At 38.7% G+C, this 19,894-nt stretch overlaps 1 protein-coding gene across 3 annotated transcripts in view; it reads right to left on the bottom strand.

The window, feature by feature from the left end:
• The window catches only part of LOC135203557 (uncharacterized), an 88,621-nt gene that overhangs the window by 24,620 nt on the left and 44,107 nt on the right, over positions 1-19,894 (bottom strand). For 2 of the 3 annotated variants that reach the window (XM_064233295.1, XM_064233296.1), the window contains exons 2-4: positions 19,149-19,366; positions 859-1,194; positions 598-736 (exon numbers count right to left, since the gene is read on the bottom strand). In XM_064233295.1, coding sequence (XP_064089365.1) covers positions 598-736; positions 859-1,194; positions 19,149-19,198 — 525 coding nt within the window. In that variant the 5' untranslated portion in view covers positions 19,199-19,366. The remainder of the gene's footprint in view (positions 1-597; positions 737-858; positions 1,195-19,148; positions 19,367-19,894) is intronic. The other variant, XM_064233294.1, reaches the window with a different exon arrangement.

The following is a 19,894-nucleotide window of genomic DNA, read 5'->3' as shown; positions in this document are numbered from 1 at the left end:
GGCCCCTTTGGTGGGCTTGTTCCATATGAATAGGTTTCATCTTATAAATAATAATAATAATAATAATAATAATAATAATAATAATAATAATAATAATAATATATTATATTCTTTGGAAGCTTGAATTTCTAGGCAGTGTTCCCTTTGGTGGGCTTGTTCATTATGAATAGGTTTCATCTTGTGATTAAGAGTAATAATAATAAAAATCTTTGGTAGCTTGAATATCAAGTCAGAGGCCCCTTTGGTGGGCTTGTTCCATATGAATAAGGTTATTCATATCCTGAATAATAATAGTAATAAATAATAATTTTGAAATCAGTGTCGATTACATCCTAGAAGAATAATGGATCCACGAAGAACCTAGTTATGTGTTTGATTTTATTTTTTTATGAGATTTTTTTTAAAGCAATTGAGGGTCTTTGGAGAGCAAAATCATGTTTAGTTATATTTTATTCAATTTTGTGTTGGTTTTGGTTTTTTTATTTCATTCCTTGTTTTCCTGGTTTTCATCTATGGTAAGTTTCAAGTATCCAGCCTTGGGTCTTGAAGTATGTACACTTTTGTTGTGAGTATTCACGCTAATAAGTCTGCCCATACCTGAAACTTCCTCAGCGTCCCCTTCACTTGATCTGAGGAAAGAATGCCGTCTCTGTCTCTGTCCTGGGCTCTCAGGTTCGACAGCAGGCTCTGGAGGGTTCTGTCTGGGACTTCTTTCATGGCTCTCAGAGCTTCGTTTCTGGAACAGAGTAACAAAGGTTGCATGATTTTTTATTCACCTTCTCTCTCTCACTCACACTCACACACACTCACACACACACACACAGAAATATTTAAGAGTGATATCTGGTAGATACTAACTTGAGAGTAATATCATCCAGCTCCGAAAGACTGAAGCTCCCTGTGCTCTCTTTGAACCTCCCGTTGTCTCTGATTGGAGGCAGCACTGAAAAGTTCCCACCTCTGTTGGCTATCTCCCCTTGGGACCCTCCTCGTCCCCCACCGTTATATACAGGGCCCCCTCCAAGTCCCCCACCACCAGGGGCCACTCCTCTTCCTACATTACCGCCCTGGGAACCACCACCTGGAACCGGAGGCCCTCCGAGTGGGATGCTCGAAGTCGACGCCTTCGGAAGAGGCTTGCGGAGCAGGAGGGGGACTCCGCTCGGTGATACCGCATGGACGGTTGGATGTGCTCTGTAAATGGATGGAATGAATAAATAGAGATCACTAGAGTACAGGGTTAGTCTGCTTCAGACCAGAGTAAGGGTCACTACTGATGTTTAGTTATACGTGCGTGTTATGCCTGCACAGTTGGCCTGTACAGGCAGAACACAACCCCCTAACATTCATTTTTGCCTGTACAGGCAGAACACAACCCCCTAACATTCATTTTTGCCTGTACAGGCAGAACACAACCCCCTAACATTCATTTTTGCCTGTACAGGCATAACTGCACAGGTATAACTGAACAGTAGTGGGTTCAGTTTTTCCGGCCCACTGTGCAGGTATGACTGAATGTTAGTGGGTTTAGATTTGCCTGTACAGGCCAACTGTGCAGGCATAACTGAGAAGGTATCGTTAGTGGCGACCTTAAGAACATTCTCATGCACGCCATCTGGCTGCATTTGGTGGAGATTAAGATAGAGAAAAGCCGCCAGTCAGTGATTGGACCTTAGCAGATAGGGCAAAATATATGTTTTCCAGGTTTTCTTCTATGGTAAGCATCCAAGCAGCCAGCCCATTTCACAAAGATGTGCAGTATCGCCGGGTGAGTCCGCCCCAGAGTTACTGCATCTTTGAAACGTTGCTGGATGCTTGAATGCCTTACAGTAGAAGAAAAACAGAAAACCAGGAAGTGAAGGGTCACTGTGGCAAATGTCTACAGACATTCTCTCCCTTTCTCTTGGTCTCGCTCTCAACTTTAGACGAGAGAGTTCCCCGTTGTCGATCTCTAGGTAGTGTAAAGCTAAAGAATATGAATCAATGAATCATTCTCCAAATGTCTTTTTATTGTTATTTGGCTGACGAAGTAGGCCTACCCCTAAAGCAGCCAGACTAACCAAGGACTCTATCTACTCCTACCCCAATATCACGACGTCCTCAGTAGGACTGGTTGTGTAGAGAACAGGGCTTTGATCACTTGCTGGTATGAAACAGTTATATTGGAAGTTCGAAAGCAAAAGAAAAAGGTATTTGTGGTCTACATGGCCTAATAAAAAAATCTCATGAGGTGCATGTGGTCGAGCTGCAACGATGTGGTAAGGAGCGATCATAGGTGAAAAGAAGAGTCTACAGTGCAGGAGATTAATATCCAAAGGTACTGGGAGATTCCCTGGCAGAAATATCGAGGTAACAGTCAATTATATTCCGGCTGACGTGACCTGACCTGGTATGAAAAACAGCGTAATGTATATGTATGTATATGAAATAAATATTATTGCATCACCATGATTCATATACAAGCATTAGGCTACAAATGTCCCATAATATCTAATTCGCTCTACCTTGGAATTAATACCATGTGGGTCAGAGCGCTTCACTGAATGTCCTGAATTCTTGGTTTCTGTGGTTCGAGTCAATAAGGTGACAAATTTCTTATTGACCAAAAAAATTTCCCTTCGGATAACATAACACATATGAAGAAGTATTAATTCCGAGGTAGAACGAATTAGATACTAAAGGACATTTGTAGCTTAATGTATATATATATATAATATATATATATATATATATATATATATATGTATATCAAGTATAACTCCCACTCTTATCAAGATTTCTGTACATTGACTTAATCCGCTCCATCGTTGCCTTAAGGAAGATATTGTCTATCTGGTCAGAGTCCCAGGCTCCCATTAGATACGGGTTGAACCTACAAGGGTGGAAGTGGGAGTCCACAGAAAATTATAGTCCTTAGCTTTCAACCAGTGTTTTAATGGGCCTTTTATGCTTGAGACGTATATATATATATATATATATATATATATATATATATATATATATATATATAACTGAATCACGAAGATAGGGAACATCTATCGCAAGCCTCTTTGATAGCCTTTCAAGGTATGTCCTTAGAGACTAACATCTAAAAGAACACGAGGTTAATATTGTCTGACCAACCATACATACCGTGTGGTGTCCTATAGCAAAGGAAAAACATATGACCAGCGAGAGAATGTTAAATCGAGGAGAAGATATTAGTAGTATCCGTTACCCAAAATATAGACGTCGTCATTTTGAATAGCAATCAGTCATATGACAGAGAAATTATTTGCTGCCAACAAATGTGGTGGTAAACCCTCTTAGTGTTGTCACGCGAGGGAGCTGGTGCATGCTTCCATTGCATGTCAGGTGACAAGTATGTCAGGCTCTATTTTTTTTTTTTTCTACATTTTCTGCTGTATACACTGAAGTGGTAGGAAAAAAAACCCTTACTTAGGTCGGTGTCGATATGAAAACTATTCATACGAAAGAAGCCCACCAAAGAGGCACTGACTTGAAATTCGAGCTTCCAAAGAATATTATTTTTATTATTATTATTATTATTTTTTTTTTTTTTTTTTTTTTTTTTTTTTTTTTTTTTTTTTTTGCTCTATCACAGTCCTCCAATTCGACTGGGTGATATTTATAGTGTGGGGTTCCGGGTTGCATCCTGCCCCCTTAGGAGTCCATCACTCTTCTTACTATGTGTGCCGTTTCTAGGAATCACCCACGCTTGCTGCATGAGTCCTGGAGCTACTTCAGCCTCTAGTTTTTCTAGATTCCTTTTCAGGGATCTTGGGATCGTGCCTAGTGCTCCTATGATTATGGGTACGATTTCCACTGGCATATCCCATATCCTTCTATTTCTATTTTCAGATCTTGATACTTATCCAATTTTTCCCTCTCTTTCTCTTCAAACTCTGGTGTCCCATGGTATTGCGACATCAATGAGTGATACTTTCTTCTTGACTTTGTCTATCAACGTCACGTCTGGTCTGTTTGCACGTATCACCCTATCCGTTCTGATACCATAGTCCCAGAGGATCTTTGCCTGATCGTTTTCTATCACTCCTTCAGGTTGGTGCTCGTACCACTTATTACAGCAAGGTAGCTGATGTTTCTTGCACAGGCTCCAGTGGAGGGCTTTTGCCACTGAATCATGCCTCTTTTTGTACTGGTTCTGTGCAAGTGCCGGGCATTCACTTGCTATGTGGTTTATGGTTTCACTTTTCGTATTGCACTTCCTACATATGGGAGAGATGTTATTTCCGTCTATCGTACTTTGAACATATCTGGTTCTTAGGGCCTGATCTTGTGCCGCTGTTATCATTCCTTCAGTTTCCTTCTTTAGCTCTCCCCTCTGTAGCCATTGCAATTGTCATCGCTGGGCTAGTTCTTTAGTCTGTCTCATGTATTGTCCGTGCATTGGTTTTGTTGTGCCAGTCCTCTGTTCTTTCTGTCTTTCTCTTGTCTCTGTATATTTCTGGGTCCTCGTCTGCTTTTATTAGTCCTTCTTCCCATGCACTCTTTAGCCACTCGTCTTCACTGGTTTTCAGATATTGCCCCAGTGCTCTGTTTTCGATGTTAACGCAGTCCTCTATACTTAGTAGTCCTCTCTCCCTCCTTCCTTTCGTGTTATGTATAGTCTGTCCGTATTTGCTCTTGGGTGTAGTGCTTTGTGTATTGTCATATGTTTCCTGGTTTTCTGATCTATGCTGCGGAGTTCTGCCTTCGTCCATTCGACTATTCCTGCGCTGTATCTGATTACTGGCACTGCCCATGTGTTTATGGCTTTTATCATATTTCCGGCGTTGAGTTTTGATTTGAGTATCGCCTTGAGTCTCTGCATATATTCTTTCCTGATCGTGTCCTTCATCTCTTGGTGTTTTATATATTCCTCCTTCCATTATTCCCAGGTATTTGTATCCTGTCCATCATTTATGTGTTTGATGTTGCTCCCATCTGGTAGCTTTATCCCTTCAGTTCTCGTTACTTATTATTATTATTATTATTATTATTATTATTATTATTATTATTATGATTATTATTATATTATATTTTATTATTATTATTTATTATTATTCAGAAGATTGAAACCTACTCATATGGAATAAGCCCCCTTATTATTATTATTATATTATTATTATTATTATTATTATTATATTGTTATTATTATTATCAGAAGATGAAACCTATTCATATGGAATAAGCCCCTTATTATTATTATTATTATTATTATTTTTTTTTTTTTTTGCTCTATCACAGTCCTCCAATTCGACTGGGTGGTATTTATAGTGTGGGGTTCCACACTATAAATACCACCCAGTCGAATTGGAGGACTGTGATAGAGCAAAAAAAAAAAAAAAAAAAAAAAAAAAAAAAAAATAATAATATAATAATAATAATAAGGGGCTTATTCCATATGAATAGGTTTCATCTTCTGAATAATAATAATAATAAAAATAATAATAATAATAATATAATAATAATAATAATAATAATAATAATAATAATAATAATAAGGGGGCTTATTCCATATGAGTAGGTTTCATCTTCTGAATAATAATAATAATAATAATAATAATAATAATAATAATAATAATAATAATAATAATAATAATAATAATAATATTCTTTGGAAGCTCGAATTTCAAGTCAGTGGCCTCTTTGGTGGGCTTCTTTCGTATGAATAGTTTTCATATCGACACCGACCTAAGTAAGGGTTTCCTACCACTTCAGTGTATACAGCAGAAAATGTAGAAAAAAAAATAGAGCCTGACATACTTGTCACCTGTCATGCAATGTAAGCACGCACCAGCTCCTCGCGTGACCACACTAAGAGGTTTCACCACCACATTTGTTGGCAGCAAATAATTTCTCTGTCATATATTATTATTATTATTATTATTATTATTATTATTATTATTATTATTATTATTATTATTATTCAGAAGATGAAACCTATTCATATGGAATAAAAGCCCTTATTATTATTATTTATTATTTTTTTTTTTTTTTTTTTTTTTTTTTTTTTTTTTTTTTTTTTTTTTGCTCTATCACAGTCCTCCAATTCGACTGGGTGGTATTTATAGTGTGGGGTTCCGGGTTGCATCCTGCCTCCTTAGGAGTCCATCACTTTTCTTACTATGTGTGCCGTTTCTAGGATCACACTCTTCTGCATCAGTCCTGGAGCTACTTCAGCCTCTAGTTTTTCTAGATTCCTTTTCAGGGATCTTGGGATCGTGCCTAGTGCTCCTATGATTATGGGTACGATTTCCACTGGCATATCCCATATCCTTCTTATTTCTATTTTCAGATCTTGATACTTATCCATTTTTTCCCTCTCTTTCTCTTCAACTCTGGTGTCCCATGGTATTGCGACATCAATGAGTGATACTTTCTTCTTGACTTTGTCAATCAACGTCACGTCTGGTCTGTTTGCACGTATCACCCTATCCGTTCTGATACCATAGTCCCAGAGGATCTTTGCCTGATCGTTTCTAATCACTCCTTCAGGTTGGTGCTCGTACCACTTATTACTGCAAGTAGCTGATGTTTCTTGCACAGGCTCCAGTGGAGGGCTTTTGCCACTGAATCATGCCTCTTTTTGTACTGGTTCTGTGCAAGTGCCGGGCATTCACTTGCTATGTGGTTTATGGTTTCATTTTTCGTATTGCACTTCCTACATATGGGAGAGATGTTATTTCCGTCTATCGTACTTTGAACATATCTGGTTCTTAGGGCCTGATCTTGTGCCGCTGTTATCATTCCTTCAGTTTCCTTCTTTAGCTCTCCCCTCTGTAGCCATTGCCAATTGTCATCGCTGGCTAGTTCTTTAGTCTGTCTCATGTATTGTCCGTGCATTGGTTTTGTTGTGCCAGTCCTCTGTTCTTTCTGTCTTTCTCCTGTCTCTGTATATTTCTGGGTCTTCGTCTACTTTTATTAGTCCTTCTTCCCATGCACTCTTTAGCCACTCGTCTTCACTGGTTTTCAGATATTGCCCCAGCGCTCTGTTTTCGATGTTGACACAGTCCTCTATACTTAGTAGTCCTCTCCCTCCTTCCTTTCGTGTTATGTATAGTCTGTCCGTATTTGCTCTTGGGTGGTAGTGCTTTGTGTATTGTCATTTGTTTCCTGGTTTTCTGATCTATGCTGCGGAGTTCTGCCTTCGTCCATTCCACTATTCCTGCGCTGTATCTGATTACTGGCACTGCCCATGTGTTTATGGCTTTTTATCATATTTCCGGCGTTGAGTTTTGACTTGAGTATCGCCTTGAGTCTCTGCATATATTCTTCCTGATCGTGTCCTTCATCTCTTGGTGTTTTATATCTCCTCCTTCCATTATTCCCAGGTATTTGTATCCTGTCTCATCTATGTGTTTGATGTTGCTCCCACTGGTAGCTTTATCCCTTCAGTTCTCGTTACTTTGCCTTTTTGTAAGTTGACTAAGGCGCATTTTTCTATTCCAAACTCCATCCTGATGTCCCCAGATACAATCCTTACAGTCTGGATTAGGGTATCTATTTCCTTGAGCTCTTACCATACAGCTTGATGTCGTCCATGAACATCAGATGGTTGATTTTGTTGCCTCTTTTATTGAGTTGGTACCCGGCATCCATCTCTGTAGTACTTTTGTCATGGGAATCATGGCTACTACGAAGAGTAGTGGGGACAGTGAGTCGCCTGGAAGATCCCTCTCCTGATATTAACCTCTGCTAGTCTTATTCCTGAGCTTGTAAGTATTGTATTCCAGTTGCACATTGTATTTTTGAGGAAGCTGATGGTATTTTCCTCTGCCCCATATATTTTCAGGCATTCTATTAGCCATGTGTGTGGTATCATGCAAGGCTTTCTTATAGTCTACTCCATGCCATGCTTAGGTTGGTTTTCCTTCTCCTACTGTTCTTCATTACCATTTTGTCTATCAGGAGCTGGTCTTTTTGTGCCCCTACCCACTTCCTTCTGCAGCCTTTCTGTTGGTGGGGGATGGTGTTTGTCTCCTCTTAGGTAGTGTATAGCCATTTCACTGATGATACCTGTTAGTAACTTCCACATTATGGTAGGCAGGTGATAGGCCTGTAGTTACTGGCTATATTTCCCTTACTCTTGTCTTTTTGTACTAAGGATGTTCTTCCTGTGGTCATCCATTTGGGTGCTTGGTGATTTGAGATACAATGCTGGAGTTGTTCTGCTATCGTGGGTGTAGGGCCTTGAAGTTTTTGAGCCAGTATCCATGGACTTCATCGGGACCTGGGGCTTTCCAGTTTGGCATTTTCTTTAGTTGGTGTCTGACTGTGTCTGTCGTGATGTCTGTGAATCTTTGTTTTATTCTCCCTGTTTCTTCTTCCTTGACTTCCTGGAGCCATGTTGCATGTTTGTTGTGTGATACCGGATTGCTCCATATGTTTTCCCAGAGTCTCTTACTTGGTTCGGCTTCAGGAATTTCTGGGTGGTTGTCTTCCCCTCTTAGTTGGCTGTATAGTCTTTTCTGGTTGGTTCCGAATAGTTTGTTCTGTTGGTATCCCTTATTCCTGTTCATGTACCGTTGGATCTTGTGTGCTTTGGCCTTAAGCTCTGTTTTACATCTTCTATTGTGTTGTTTAGTCCCCTCTCTTGTACTTTGTATTTCTCGTTGAGTTCCTCCCTTGTTTCTTGCTTCTTAGCCTTTTTTCTGCCATCTCTTTCAGTTTACTCAAGTCAGATCTCATCACCATGATTTGCTTTTCCAGGCGCCTTTTCCAAGAGGTTGCTGTTTTGGTTTCTGGGTGTTGTTGTTGTGACGGTGGTGTTGGTGTTCGAATCCCCATCAGTTCTGCTACTAATCTTGCTCCTGCATATGTCAAGTTATTTGTTTCTGTGATACTGGTGGTGTGTATTAGGCCCATTATTTCATTGACCTCACTTGTTTTCTCCCTTAATTTCTTGGTGTTGTAGGCTTTCATGGAGGGGATCTTTGTTCTCTCTGTATCTGGCTCCATCCATTGTCTAATCTTTTCTACCCATTCCGTCCTCTCTGTTACTTCGTCGGTGTTTCTTCGTGTGTCGTTGTTTGATACTTCATCCTCTCTGTCGTCTTTCTGGGGCATAGTACTCTCAGTTCGTCTTCGTGTAATTCGTTGTCGTGTGACATTTCCCTTTCCAGTTCTTCTCTTCTGTTGGGAGAGCCAGTTCTTTTTCTTTATGTTCCTTACTTGGTCTGCCAGCCTCTGCTCTGTTTGGGGGGTGTTATTCCTCTCATTCCAGATGTTGATCAATCTTCTTCTATATCCTCTCCCTCCTTTCGGGTTGCTTCTGATGTAGCATCTCCATATTTCCTTATTTTCTTCTCTTGTCCATTTCTTCCTTTTGCCTCTGTAGCTCCAATCTCAGGCTGTTGATTATTATTATTAGGATTATTATTATTATTATTATTATTATTATTATTATTATTATTATTATTATTATTATTATTATTCAGAAGATGAAACCTCCTCATGTTGAAGAAGCCCACCAAAATGACTACTGACTTGAAATTCTTGAAGCTTCCAAAAAATATTAAGGTGTTCATTAAAAAGAAGTAAGAGGAGGTCAAGGGAAACACAGAAAGAAGAGATCCTACACATTGAAAAAATATAAAATTAAATTAATCAATGAACAAGTAGATAAAAATGTATTAAAATCCAAGGGGAATAATATTAGGGTAGCAATGCATTGCATCTTCGCTCGGACTTCTGAAGAAGTTCCAATTCCACGACATACTCAGAAGGGAGACTTTAAATTTGGGGATAAATTGAAATACAGAAAGAAGAGATCTCGCTTATAAAAGAATATAAAAACAATTCAACAGTCTTTCAACGAAGTAATCTCCAGGGTCGACTTGTAGGATGACACGAATGGTAAATATTTCTGCTTTTTTTTTTTTTTTTTTTTAAGGACGAAAATCAAAGTGAAGTGAAGAAGGTCCTTGGATAGCTATTTGCTCTGGAGGGAGGTCACTTGCGTTTTGTTTAGCTGGGTCACAGAGCTGGTTGCTAATACGAGAGAGAGAGAGAGAGAGAGAGAGAGAGAGAAGAGAGATAAGGAGAGAGAGAGAGAGACAGGCAATGTCAGCATAATTAGAGAGACAGGCAAAGTGAGCATAATTCTATAGAATGAGAGAGAGACACACACATATGTATATGAATATATATAGTATAAATATATATATATAATAATATAGATATAATAATAGTATAATATATATATATTATATATATTATATAGATATATAATATATATATAGAGATAGAGAGAGAGAGAGAGAGAGAGAGAGAGAGAGAGAGAGAGAGAGACGCAAGCAGTTATTCGTTCAGTCGCGATGGTGACGAGCTTGTAGCTCTGCTTGCATTTTCCATAATCCTTAATAGATGAACTGCGTCCTCTAACAGCCTTCCATAGCAATTATGCCAGATAGATTGACATCACACGCAAAGCAATGGATTTGAAAACCTCAACACTTTCAGCCTTCAAAAGACACGACGCGAATGGACAGTCCTGGGATTTATTTATTTATTTATTTTTTTAAATGACAGACACGAGACTTAGGACTTTGGACAAAACGAATCGTCATTTGCTTTGGTCAGTGCTTGCAGGGGTGACCACCTAGTGAATGCCACGTAGACTCCGATATTCTTAGGAGTCTGATGGGCTTGGCAGTTTGTCACCCGTGCTCCGGAAATGTGTTATTATAATAGGTAGATGTCCCTGTAAGGGGTAGTGACGTCAGTGCACCTTACGCTGTGCGCTGTAGGCATTTGTTAAGGTTCTAAGCAGCGTCCCTTCCTAAGGCCCCTAGCTGCAACCCCTTTCATTCCTTTTACTGTACCTCCGTTCATATTTCTTTCATCTTGTTATCCACCTACCTACCTACTCTCAATTTCCTTTCCAGCGCTGAATGACCTCATAGGTCCCAGCGCTTGGACTTTGGCCTGAATTCTATAATACATTCCAATCTCACACACAAAGGAATGTGGGAGACGATGATATTCGTACGCACACAAAACCGTCGATCGTGTGACCGCCAAAGAATTTCGTGTTAATCGTCTCCATCTTGAGTCTTCCCCTTTTCCCGCAGAGGCCGATGTCAAGGGCATCCTACTTGTGCCTTTATCGAGCACGGGTCTGAAGGGGAAAAGGAAAAATGGAAGGGGACGAATAACGAATGGGGTATAAACCTGATAATGCGGATAATTTATTATGTATACATATATATAGGTTATTATGTGTATGTGTGTGTATGAATGTGTCTGTATATACAGACATACATACATATATATGAATATGTATGTGTGTGTGTGTGTGTGTGTAGGTCCTCTAACTATTATGAACCTTTATAATGCTTCATACGAGGGGTGGGGTGGGGTTAAGAACGTGACTTTATGCTTCTGATGTTCGCTCGAGGTCACGCGGACTGGACCTTGGGACATATTTAATCTTTTTTTTTTAAATTTTTTTTATATACTCTTTTGGCTAATGAACGATACCACTAACGGAGATTAAAATGCCCGCGAAATGACTCGTCTAATTTCGCCCAACCTGAATCATTAGTTTTAGTTTTCCGTTAAAAGAAAACTATTGAGATGGCTATTTGTCTGTCCGTCCGCCCTCAGATCTTAAAACCTACTGAGGCTAGAGGGCTGCAAATTGGTATGTTGATCATCCACCCTCCGATCATCAGACGTACCAAATCTCAGCCCTTTAGCCTCAGTAGTTTTGATTTTTATCTAAGGTTAAAGTTAGCCAGGATCATACGTCTGGCGCCACTCAGGCCACCACGGATGGTTGAGAGTGTCATACACCATTATCCGCTGCACGGAAAACTCTATTGTGGCATTATTCTTTTGCTCGTTTAAGCATAACACAAACTGAACGTCCGCAGACCATTATTTTTAAGCTTCTTGGCTTAATTATTGACCCATGGACATTCATTACATAACCTTGGCGTGTTTTGCATCAGAACAATTAAATTAGCAACGAGCATCAATCTTGAAGGGGGAATTACAGTCAATTACAGTTGATTCCTTTCCCCAACCCCCCCTTGCACTCATCCCTTGTATCATATTGTTTCTGTAGCCGAATTCCTATGACCCCTTAGGTGCTACAGTGCCCGACAGTGCACCTTCTGTAGGCATTACTTTCGTTCATTTTACTGTACCTCCGTTCTCATTCTCTTTCTTCAATCTTACTTTCCTTTTTTCCCTACAGTTGTTTCATAGTGCAACTGCTTTGAGGTTTTCCTCCTGTTACACCTTTCAAACCTTTTTATTGTCAATTTCCGTTTCAGCGCTGAATGACCTCATGGGTCCCAGGATCCCAGCGCTTGGCCTATGGCGAGAATTATTATTATATATATATATACGTATATATATATATATATATATATATATATATATATAATATATATATTATATATATATATATATATAGTTTTGGGACACTCTCTCTAAGGCCAAAAATGAATCACGTGCATTACAGTACTCAGCTGAGGCCACGTAAATATTTAAAAGAAAGAAGTAAACCAATTGCTTGCTTGCATGCGATGGCTACAACATATCTCAACACTTTCTCATTGAAGTACCTTAGAAAAAGCGTTGGAATATGTTGACGCGCATCGTGAAAGCAAGCAAGCAAGCGCTTGGTACTACCTCTTTGTCTTGCATAGATCTTTTGGTCACGGGCGAATGTATTGTCACTTGTCATATATCGAGCTGCCTTGGGCAGCAATTTTAACCAGGTTCTGTCATTGGCGAAGCGACCATTTTTGCAAGACTCTATCGCTCGTATCATTTATAGTTCCAGCAGCTACATCCAGCACGTTTATAATTTTCCAGGAAACTTTCAATCTGTCCAGGAATAGACGAGCTTTCGCTGTCAAAATATGACACGGTGAGGCATTTATTCAAGTTGGAATACCAGTTAGCCGTTTCCAGACCACATATATGTCCTCCGTAGGGGAGAATATTTAGTTTAACGCTTATATATATAGCCATATCCATTACTATACTAGATTCACATCACCTGTGCATCTGACGCCTAGGCCAGTCCCTTACGACGCTCTTGATTGACTGCTGATAAGCCAATCACAGGGCTGGAAACTCTCCCCAGTCTCTCTCGAGAGAGTTCACATAGGCAGGATGTATGTATGTTCCACCTCCCCTGAGGGATATGCGTCTTTCAAAAGTGTCCCTCAGGAAAGGTATACATACTGTTTAAGTGAACTCGAGAGAGAGAGACTGTGAGAGTTTCCAGCGCTGCGATTGGCTTATCAACAGCCAATCGGGAGCGTCGTAAGGGGCTGGCCTAGACATGAGATGCACGGGTGATGTGAATCTACTATAAGCACACAGTATCGTTAGGATTGTTAACCTGCGTTAAGTGTGTTTCTACCAACTACCTTCGGTCATTGACGTTCGGGTAAAGCCAGTCTCCTCCGGGATATACTATACTCTGTTTTTTTTTCATCTGTCCATCCGCCTGTGGTGTTTTTGTATGGTATCACTGCGTACCGCGGGCCTTTAGATAGTTACGCTATGTTTAAGTTTTAGGTAAATAAAAGGATATCTGGGTGTATATTTGCAACTGAAAAGTGTTTTAATAATTTACTGTATGCGAATTACACCGTTAATATTCGAAATAGGATATTATTATAATCGTTGAATGTAAGTTGAATGTAACTATCTAAAGCCCGGGACGCAGTGTTACCATACAAAAACACCACAGGCGGATGGACAGATGAAAAAAAACAGAGTATAGATAAGGCCGCTGAAACAGCTTACAATGGATTTACTAACCTTATACTGTTCTCCTGGGATTTGAATGCATTTTTATTTAGCCATTATTTCGTTCATTTATTTCTCGAGTAAGCGAGATCTCTTCTTTCTGTATTTCTCTTGACTTCCTCTTGCTTCTTCTTAATATATATTATATAATATATATATATATATATATATTATATATATAATATAATATATATAGATATATATATATATATATATGTTGAGTTAATTATGTATCTAGATTGTGTGTATTGCATTGTCTCTACTTTTGTAATATTCCACGTATATGGCCCCGAGCTGAGATAAAGGCTTATTATTATTATTATTATTATTATTATTTCGTGATGTTTAAACGTAGAACAGTTGCTCTTTATATATAAAGAATAAAAATGTCTATTTTTCCTGTATTTTGGTACAACTTTTCAACTTTTTATGTTTACTGAAGCGGTTGTCTGTTCTTCTGTCCGTCCGCACTTTTTCCGTCCGCCCTCAGATCTTGAAAACTACTGAGGCTAGAGCGCTGAAAATTGGTATGTTGATCATCCACCCTCCTGTCATCTAACATACCAATTTGCAGCCCTCTAGCCTCAGTAGTTTTTATTTTATTTAAGGTTAAACAACGCAAGCTACCACCACCATGGCTTGCTGAGAGTTCCGTGGGCCGCGGCTCATACGTCATCATACTGAAAGATAGTTCGGCACTGGCCTTTGCTGTCATTGGGTTTGAACATGATTTGGAGAGGTAACCAGCACAATGTGTGTGTGTGTGTGTGTGTGTGCGAGACGTTAATATGTCGTCCTCGTCTGGTCTGGCCGGTAATGGGACGGGTGACCGAATGAAGCCAAATGGGTAATATTTCAGTGAAAAAAAGAAGACACCTATGAACAAGCAACACGTCTTAGGAGTATCTTTCTCTCTCCTCTCTCTCTCTCTCTCTCTCTCTCTCTCTCTCTCTCTCGAACGCGTAAATTCCTGTATTGAACGTAAACTAAAACTCGTCGTCATGGTGAACAGATGAGCGAGTTCTGGTTCTGGTTCAAAGAGGAATATGCTGCTGTTGTGAAGGGGGTAGGGTAGGGTGGGGGTTGGGGGGGTAGGAGCGAGGATAGGTTGGGGGTAGTCCTGGCAGAATAAAGAAATAGGTGCTTGGAACAAGAAGGTCGTCTCTTACTCGACCTGGAATGAAAATCCAGCTTTTGTGGTCGATGGTTACTCAAACAGAAAACGAAGTCGATGGTTACTTAAACAGAAAACGAAGTCGATGTTTACTCAAATAGAAAACGAAGTCGATGTTTTACTCAAACAGAAAACGAAGTCGATGTTTACCCAAACTTAGAACGAAGTCAACTAGATAAATGCATAGCAACGAGAATAGAAGGACGACTGATCAACATATCGAATGGGAAATGCCATTTGAAATAATAATAAAACCGAAGATACAGAGGATTACGTTAAAAGCAAAAATGCTGAGACGGTCCAGGTATAGGAGGAAGTGTCATGAATACCTGTAAAATTAAATTCAGAAGAAGATAATATTATCTTCATAAAGGGAAGAATATCTCACAGCAGTGGAATGAGGCAGAGCCAAGGAATGAGAAGGCGAGAATGGAATGTGGAACGTTGGAGTTTAGGGCCAATGGCCAAGCGCTGGAAAGGAAGTTGAGAGTGGCTAAGTAGGTTTGCAAAGGTGTAACAGGAGGAAAACCTCTTATTTGCTCTATGAAATGATTCTTGGGAGAGGGTTAAGTAAAAAGAAGATGGAAGAAAGAGAATATGAACGGAATTACAGTAAATGGAATAGAAGGGGGTTGCAGCTAGTGGGTACCCGGAGCTGGTAAGAATCTTAAATGCCTACAGTGCACCGTGTGAGGTGTTGACTTACAGAAGAGAATAAATTAACTTACCAAAGGCCCCTCACCCTAACAATTGAGACCGAATATTAAAAACAGAAGGAATATTGATTTATCGATAGAGTTATCTAGCCCAGTAAGGACAAAGAGAGAAAGAAATGAATTAAGTTACTCAAGGTTGTAATAAAGTACCTTGGTACGCTTCTATTACCAGAGAGAATGGCACAGACCTAATGATTATTATAGAGGATTACACCCCTCTTGGTTGTAAATCATTTTATGGAGGTTGTACTGTTGCCCTTAATGGACCTTTGGGGGGTTGGATGAAGAGAAGAATTCCATTAACCAAATTTCCTTTAGGGCTGAATAGTTTTCCGAATTTATTTGCTCTTGTGCTGTGTGGGTTGAACTGAACATAAGGTATTTCTAGAAACATGTAGTCTGTCCTTCTTTGAAAGAGCAGTCCTGATATTAACCAAATTTCTCAGTGTCAGTACACTGAGAAATTTAGCTAATATTAGGACTGCTCTTTCAAAAGGCACAGACTATATGTCTCTGTAAATACATTATATTCAGTTCCCCTTCATAGCTCAAGAACAAACGAATTTAGAAAACTGTTCAGCCATAAAGGAGATTTGGTTAATTAATTTTGTTTTCAGAAAGGGGTAGGCTAGATATTTCTGGAAACAATTTATGTTCAGTTCCCCTTCACATTACAAGACCGAACGAATTTGAAAAACTATTCTGCCCTAAAGGAAATTTGGTTAATGGAATTCTTCTCTTTCAAAGAGGGACAAGTCTAGGCTTCGGGAAATACAGGGGATTTGGTTAATGGACTTTTCTCTATCAAAAAAGACACAGGCTAAAAATATTTCTGGAAATAGAGAATACGGGAGGAAATTCCAAATTCTGTAGTGAATAGTATATCAATTAAAGCACTTCGCGGATACTTTGAACTCGAGAATTAGTTGACTCTCGTGTTCACAGTATATATATATTATATATATATATATATATATATAAATATATATATATATATATATTATATATATATATATATAATCGTGGATTGTAACGTATCCAATGACATGTTAAGATAATATTGAAGTATTAAGACAACCAGCTCCATCACAACACCACGTTGTACATCAACAGCGACAGACACTCCGGTAACATCGATTTGTTTTGGGAACTTACAGTACAATAGCCCCTCCCAAGGGGTGGCGATAGCGGGTGCACTGTAGGCATCCCTTCCTTAGGTCCCCAGCTACTGCAACCTCTTTCAGTCATTTTACTGTACCTCCGTTCATATTCTCTGTCTCCCATCTTGCTATCCAACCTCTCCTAAGAATGATTCATAGTGCATCTGCTTCGAGGTTCTCCTCCTGATACACCTTTCGAACCTTTCTCCTTGTCAATTTCAGCGCTGAATGACCTCACGGGTCACAGCGCCTGGGATTTGGACTAAATCTTATGGTCCTGTTTCTAGTACAGCAGATTAGGAAGCTCTCCTGTAGGAGACATTTCAGAGGAGGTCGTGCAATTGGAACTTCTTCTTCTTCAGAAGTTCATGCGAAGATCCAATACATTACTACTCTAATCCTATTTTCCTTGGATTTTGATACGTTTCTATCTGTTTATCTATTTATTAAGCTATTTATTTTTATTTTTTAATAAGTGGGGTCTCTTCTTTCTGTATTTCCCTTTACCTCTTCTTACTTCTTGTTCTTCCTAGTGAGCACCACAATATTCTTTGGAAGCTTCAAGAATTCCAAGTCAGTGGCCCCTTTGTTGGGCTTGTTCCATATGAATAGTGTTCATCTTCTGAATAAGAATAATAATAATAATAATAATAATAATAATAATAATAATAATATAATAATAATATAATAATATAATAATAATATTATTATTATTATTATTATTATTATTATTATTATTATTATTATTATTCACACAAGCGAATAAGAGGAGTCGGAGTTGTATTTCTCTAAAACTTAGGTATGAACCACATGAGAGAGAGAGAGAGAGAGAGAGAGAGAGAGAGAGAGAGAGAGAGAGAGAGAGAGAGAGAGAAACGTATTATCTTCTCTGTCTAACCCCACTATACTTTCAGATCAGCATTATGCTAACGAAAGAAGATATTATCAGACTTATTCTAGTATAACTATTTTTTTTTTTTATCTTTGGTCAAATTTCGGGCTGGACTGAGAGAAAGTCATCGAATTATTGACAGAAGGATTAGCGGGCTTTTTGCGACAGGAGTTGAAAGGTATCGGAAGGTACTATTGACAAATGCGTAATTGCTGTCGATTTCCAATACGAATAAATAAATCTTGACACGGAGACTTGAGGTTTGATATTTGTTCATATTTCAATGACGTACCTCCCCACACAGACACCAGACATAGTTTCATATTATGTTAACCTAAAGGGGAATTTGTTTTTTTTGGTTGGCCGAGTCGATAACTTCACTAAGGTCATGATTTCTCCTCTGTCTGTGCGCTGGTTCGAATCCACGAGAGGACGAAATTATTATCGACTAAAAAATTCCCTTCGGTTAAGGTAATATGAAAATGTATTCATTCCAAGGTAGAGCGAATTGGATATTGAAGGACATCTGTAGCTTAATGCATATATATGTGTGTGTGATATATGTGTAATATATATTATATACATGCTTAAAAATCGCATTAGATTCACGTGGCTTCATTATATAAGCGAATACCACGGGAAAATGACAGGCAGAAGGTTAGGACCAAGCGCTTTCGCCTATTTATTCAGGCATCGTCAGGGCATTGTGCCCCGAAGATGCCCGGGAGAAAGTGCTTGGTACTGACCTACTGCCTGTCATTTTCCTGGTGTATTTGTTTATATATATATATATATATATATATATATATATATATATATATATATATATATATATATATATATATATATATATATATATTAGCTATATCTGTGTTCTTGTACACTTATTGTCATATTATTGCCTGTGGGTAATTGAAAGCATATAGTATAGCCTACATATATGCAAAAGCAAACTCTATATAATATATATATATATATATATATATATATATATATATATATATATATATATCTCTGTACATATTCTCACATTATTGCCCGTGGGTACTTGAAAGCATATGTAGGCTACATATACGCATAACCAAACCTATTTCCATACAGGATAAAGAATGTTTCGACAATGCAAAACGAAGGACGACATTAAAATCATCTCCATCTATCTTACCTGTCATTGCCTATTACAGACTTGAGTTAGGCCAGTGACCCAAGCATTGGGACCTACGAGGTCATTCAGCGCTGAAACGGAAACTGACAGTAGAAAGGTTTGAAAGGTGTAAAAGGGGGAAAACCTCCAAGCAGTTGTGCTAAGAATCAAGTGTTAGGAGAGGGTTGAGGATAGCAAGATGGCAGAAAGAGAATATGAATGGGTGTACAGTAAAATGAATGAAAGGGGTTGCATCTATGTGGGGTGGGGGGAGACTTACCTGTTATATGCTGGAACAGCCACGGTTTTCGTTGCGGTGGCACAACACATTCCTCACAATGATAATTCATTTAACTGTTGTTTCTTCGTTCATGTCTAGGCCGATGTTGCTTTTCCAGTGTCCGACGTCATCTCACTACAATTTTAAGTTGTTTTTCGATATTTTCACAATAAATGCAGTATTTTTTTAAAAACACCTTAATGTTCCTTTCAGTTTATCTGTAAAAAAAAACTTATCGAGATGGCTATATGTCAGTGCGTCCGCACTTTTCCAACCGCCCTCAGATCTTGGAAACGACTGAGGCTAGAGAGCTGCAAATTGGTATGTTGATCATTCACCCTCCAGTCATCAAACATACCAAATTGCAGCCCTCTAGCTTCAGAAGTTTTTATTTTATTAAAGATTAAATTTGGCCATCATCGTATTTATATATATTTGATGTGTGCTTTTCAGCATGTGTAAGGAATATGAGAGAGAGAGAGAGAGAGAGAGAGAGAGAGAGGATTTTTTTGTTCTCTATAGTATGTGCAGGTATATGCTATATATATACATATATAGATATATTATATATATATATATATATATATATATAATTGAATAACTTGATCACGTAGTATATAAAACGTGATGCTATGTATAAATAAAGGTTTTTTTGCCACGAAGGAAAAAAATGAAAAAGCGAGTTAGCCGAGTACTTTCGGTCCTATTCGGACCGAAAGTACTCTGCTAACTCGCTTTTTAATTTT

Source organism: Macrobrachium nipponense, chromosome 36 (assembly GCF_015104395.2).
Source record: "Macrobrachium nipponense isolate FS-2020 chromosome 36, ASM1510439v2, whole genome shotgun sequence".
NCBI classification, from domain to species: Eukaryota; Metazoa; Arthropoda; class Malacostraca; order Decapoda; family Palaemonidae; genus Macrobrachium; species Macrobrachium nipponense.
This window is presented reverse-complemented; position numbering and strand designations above follow the sequence as displayed.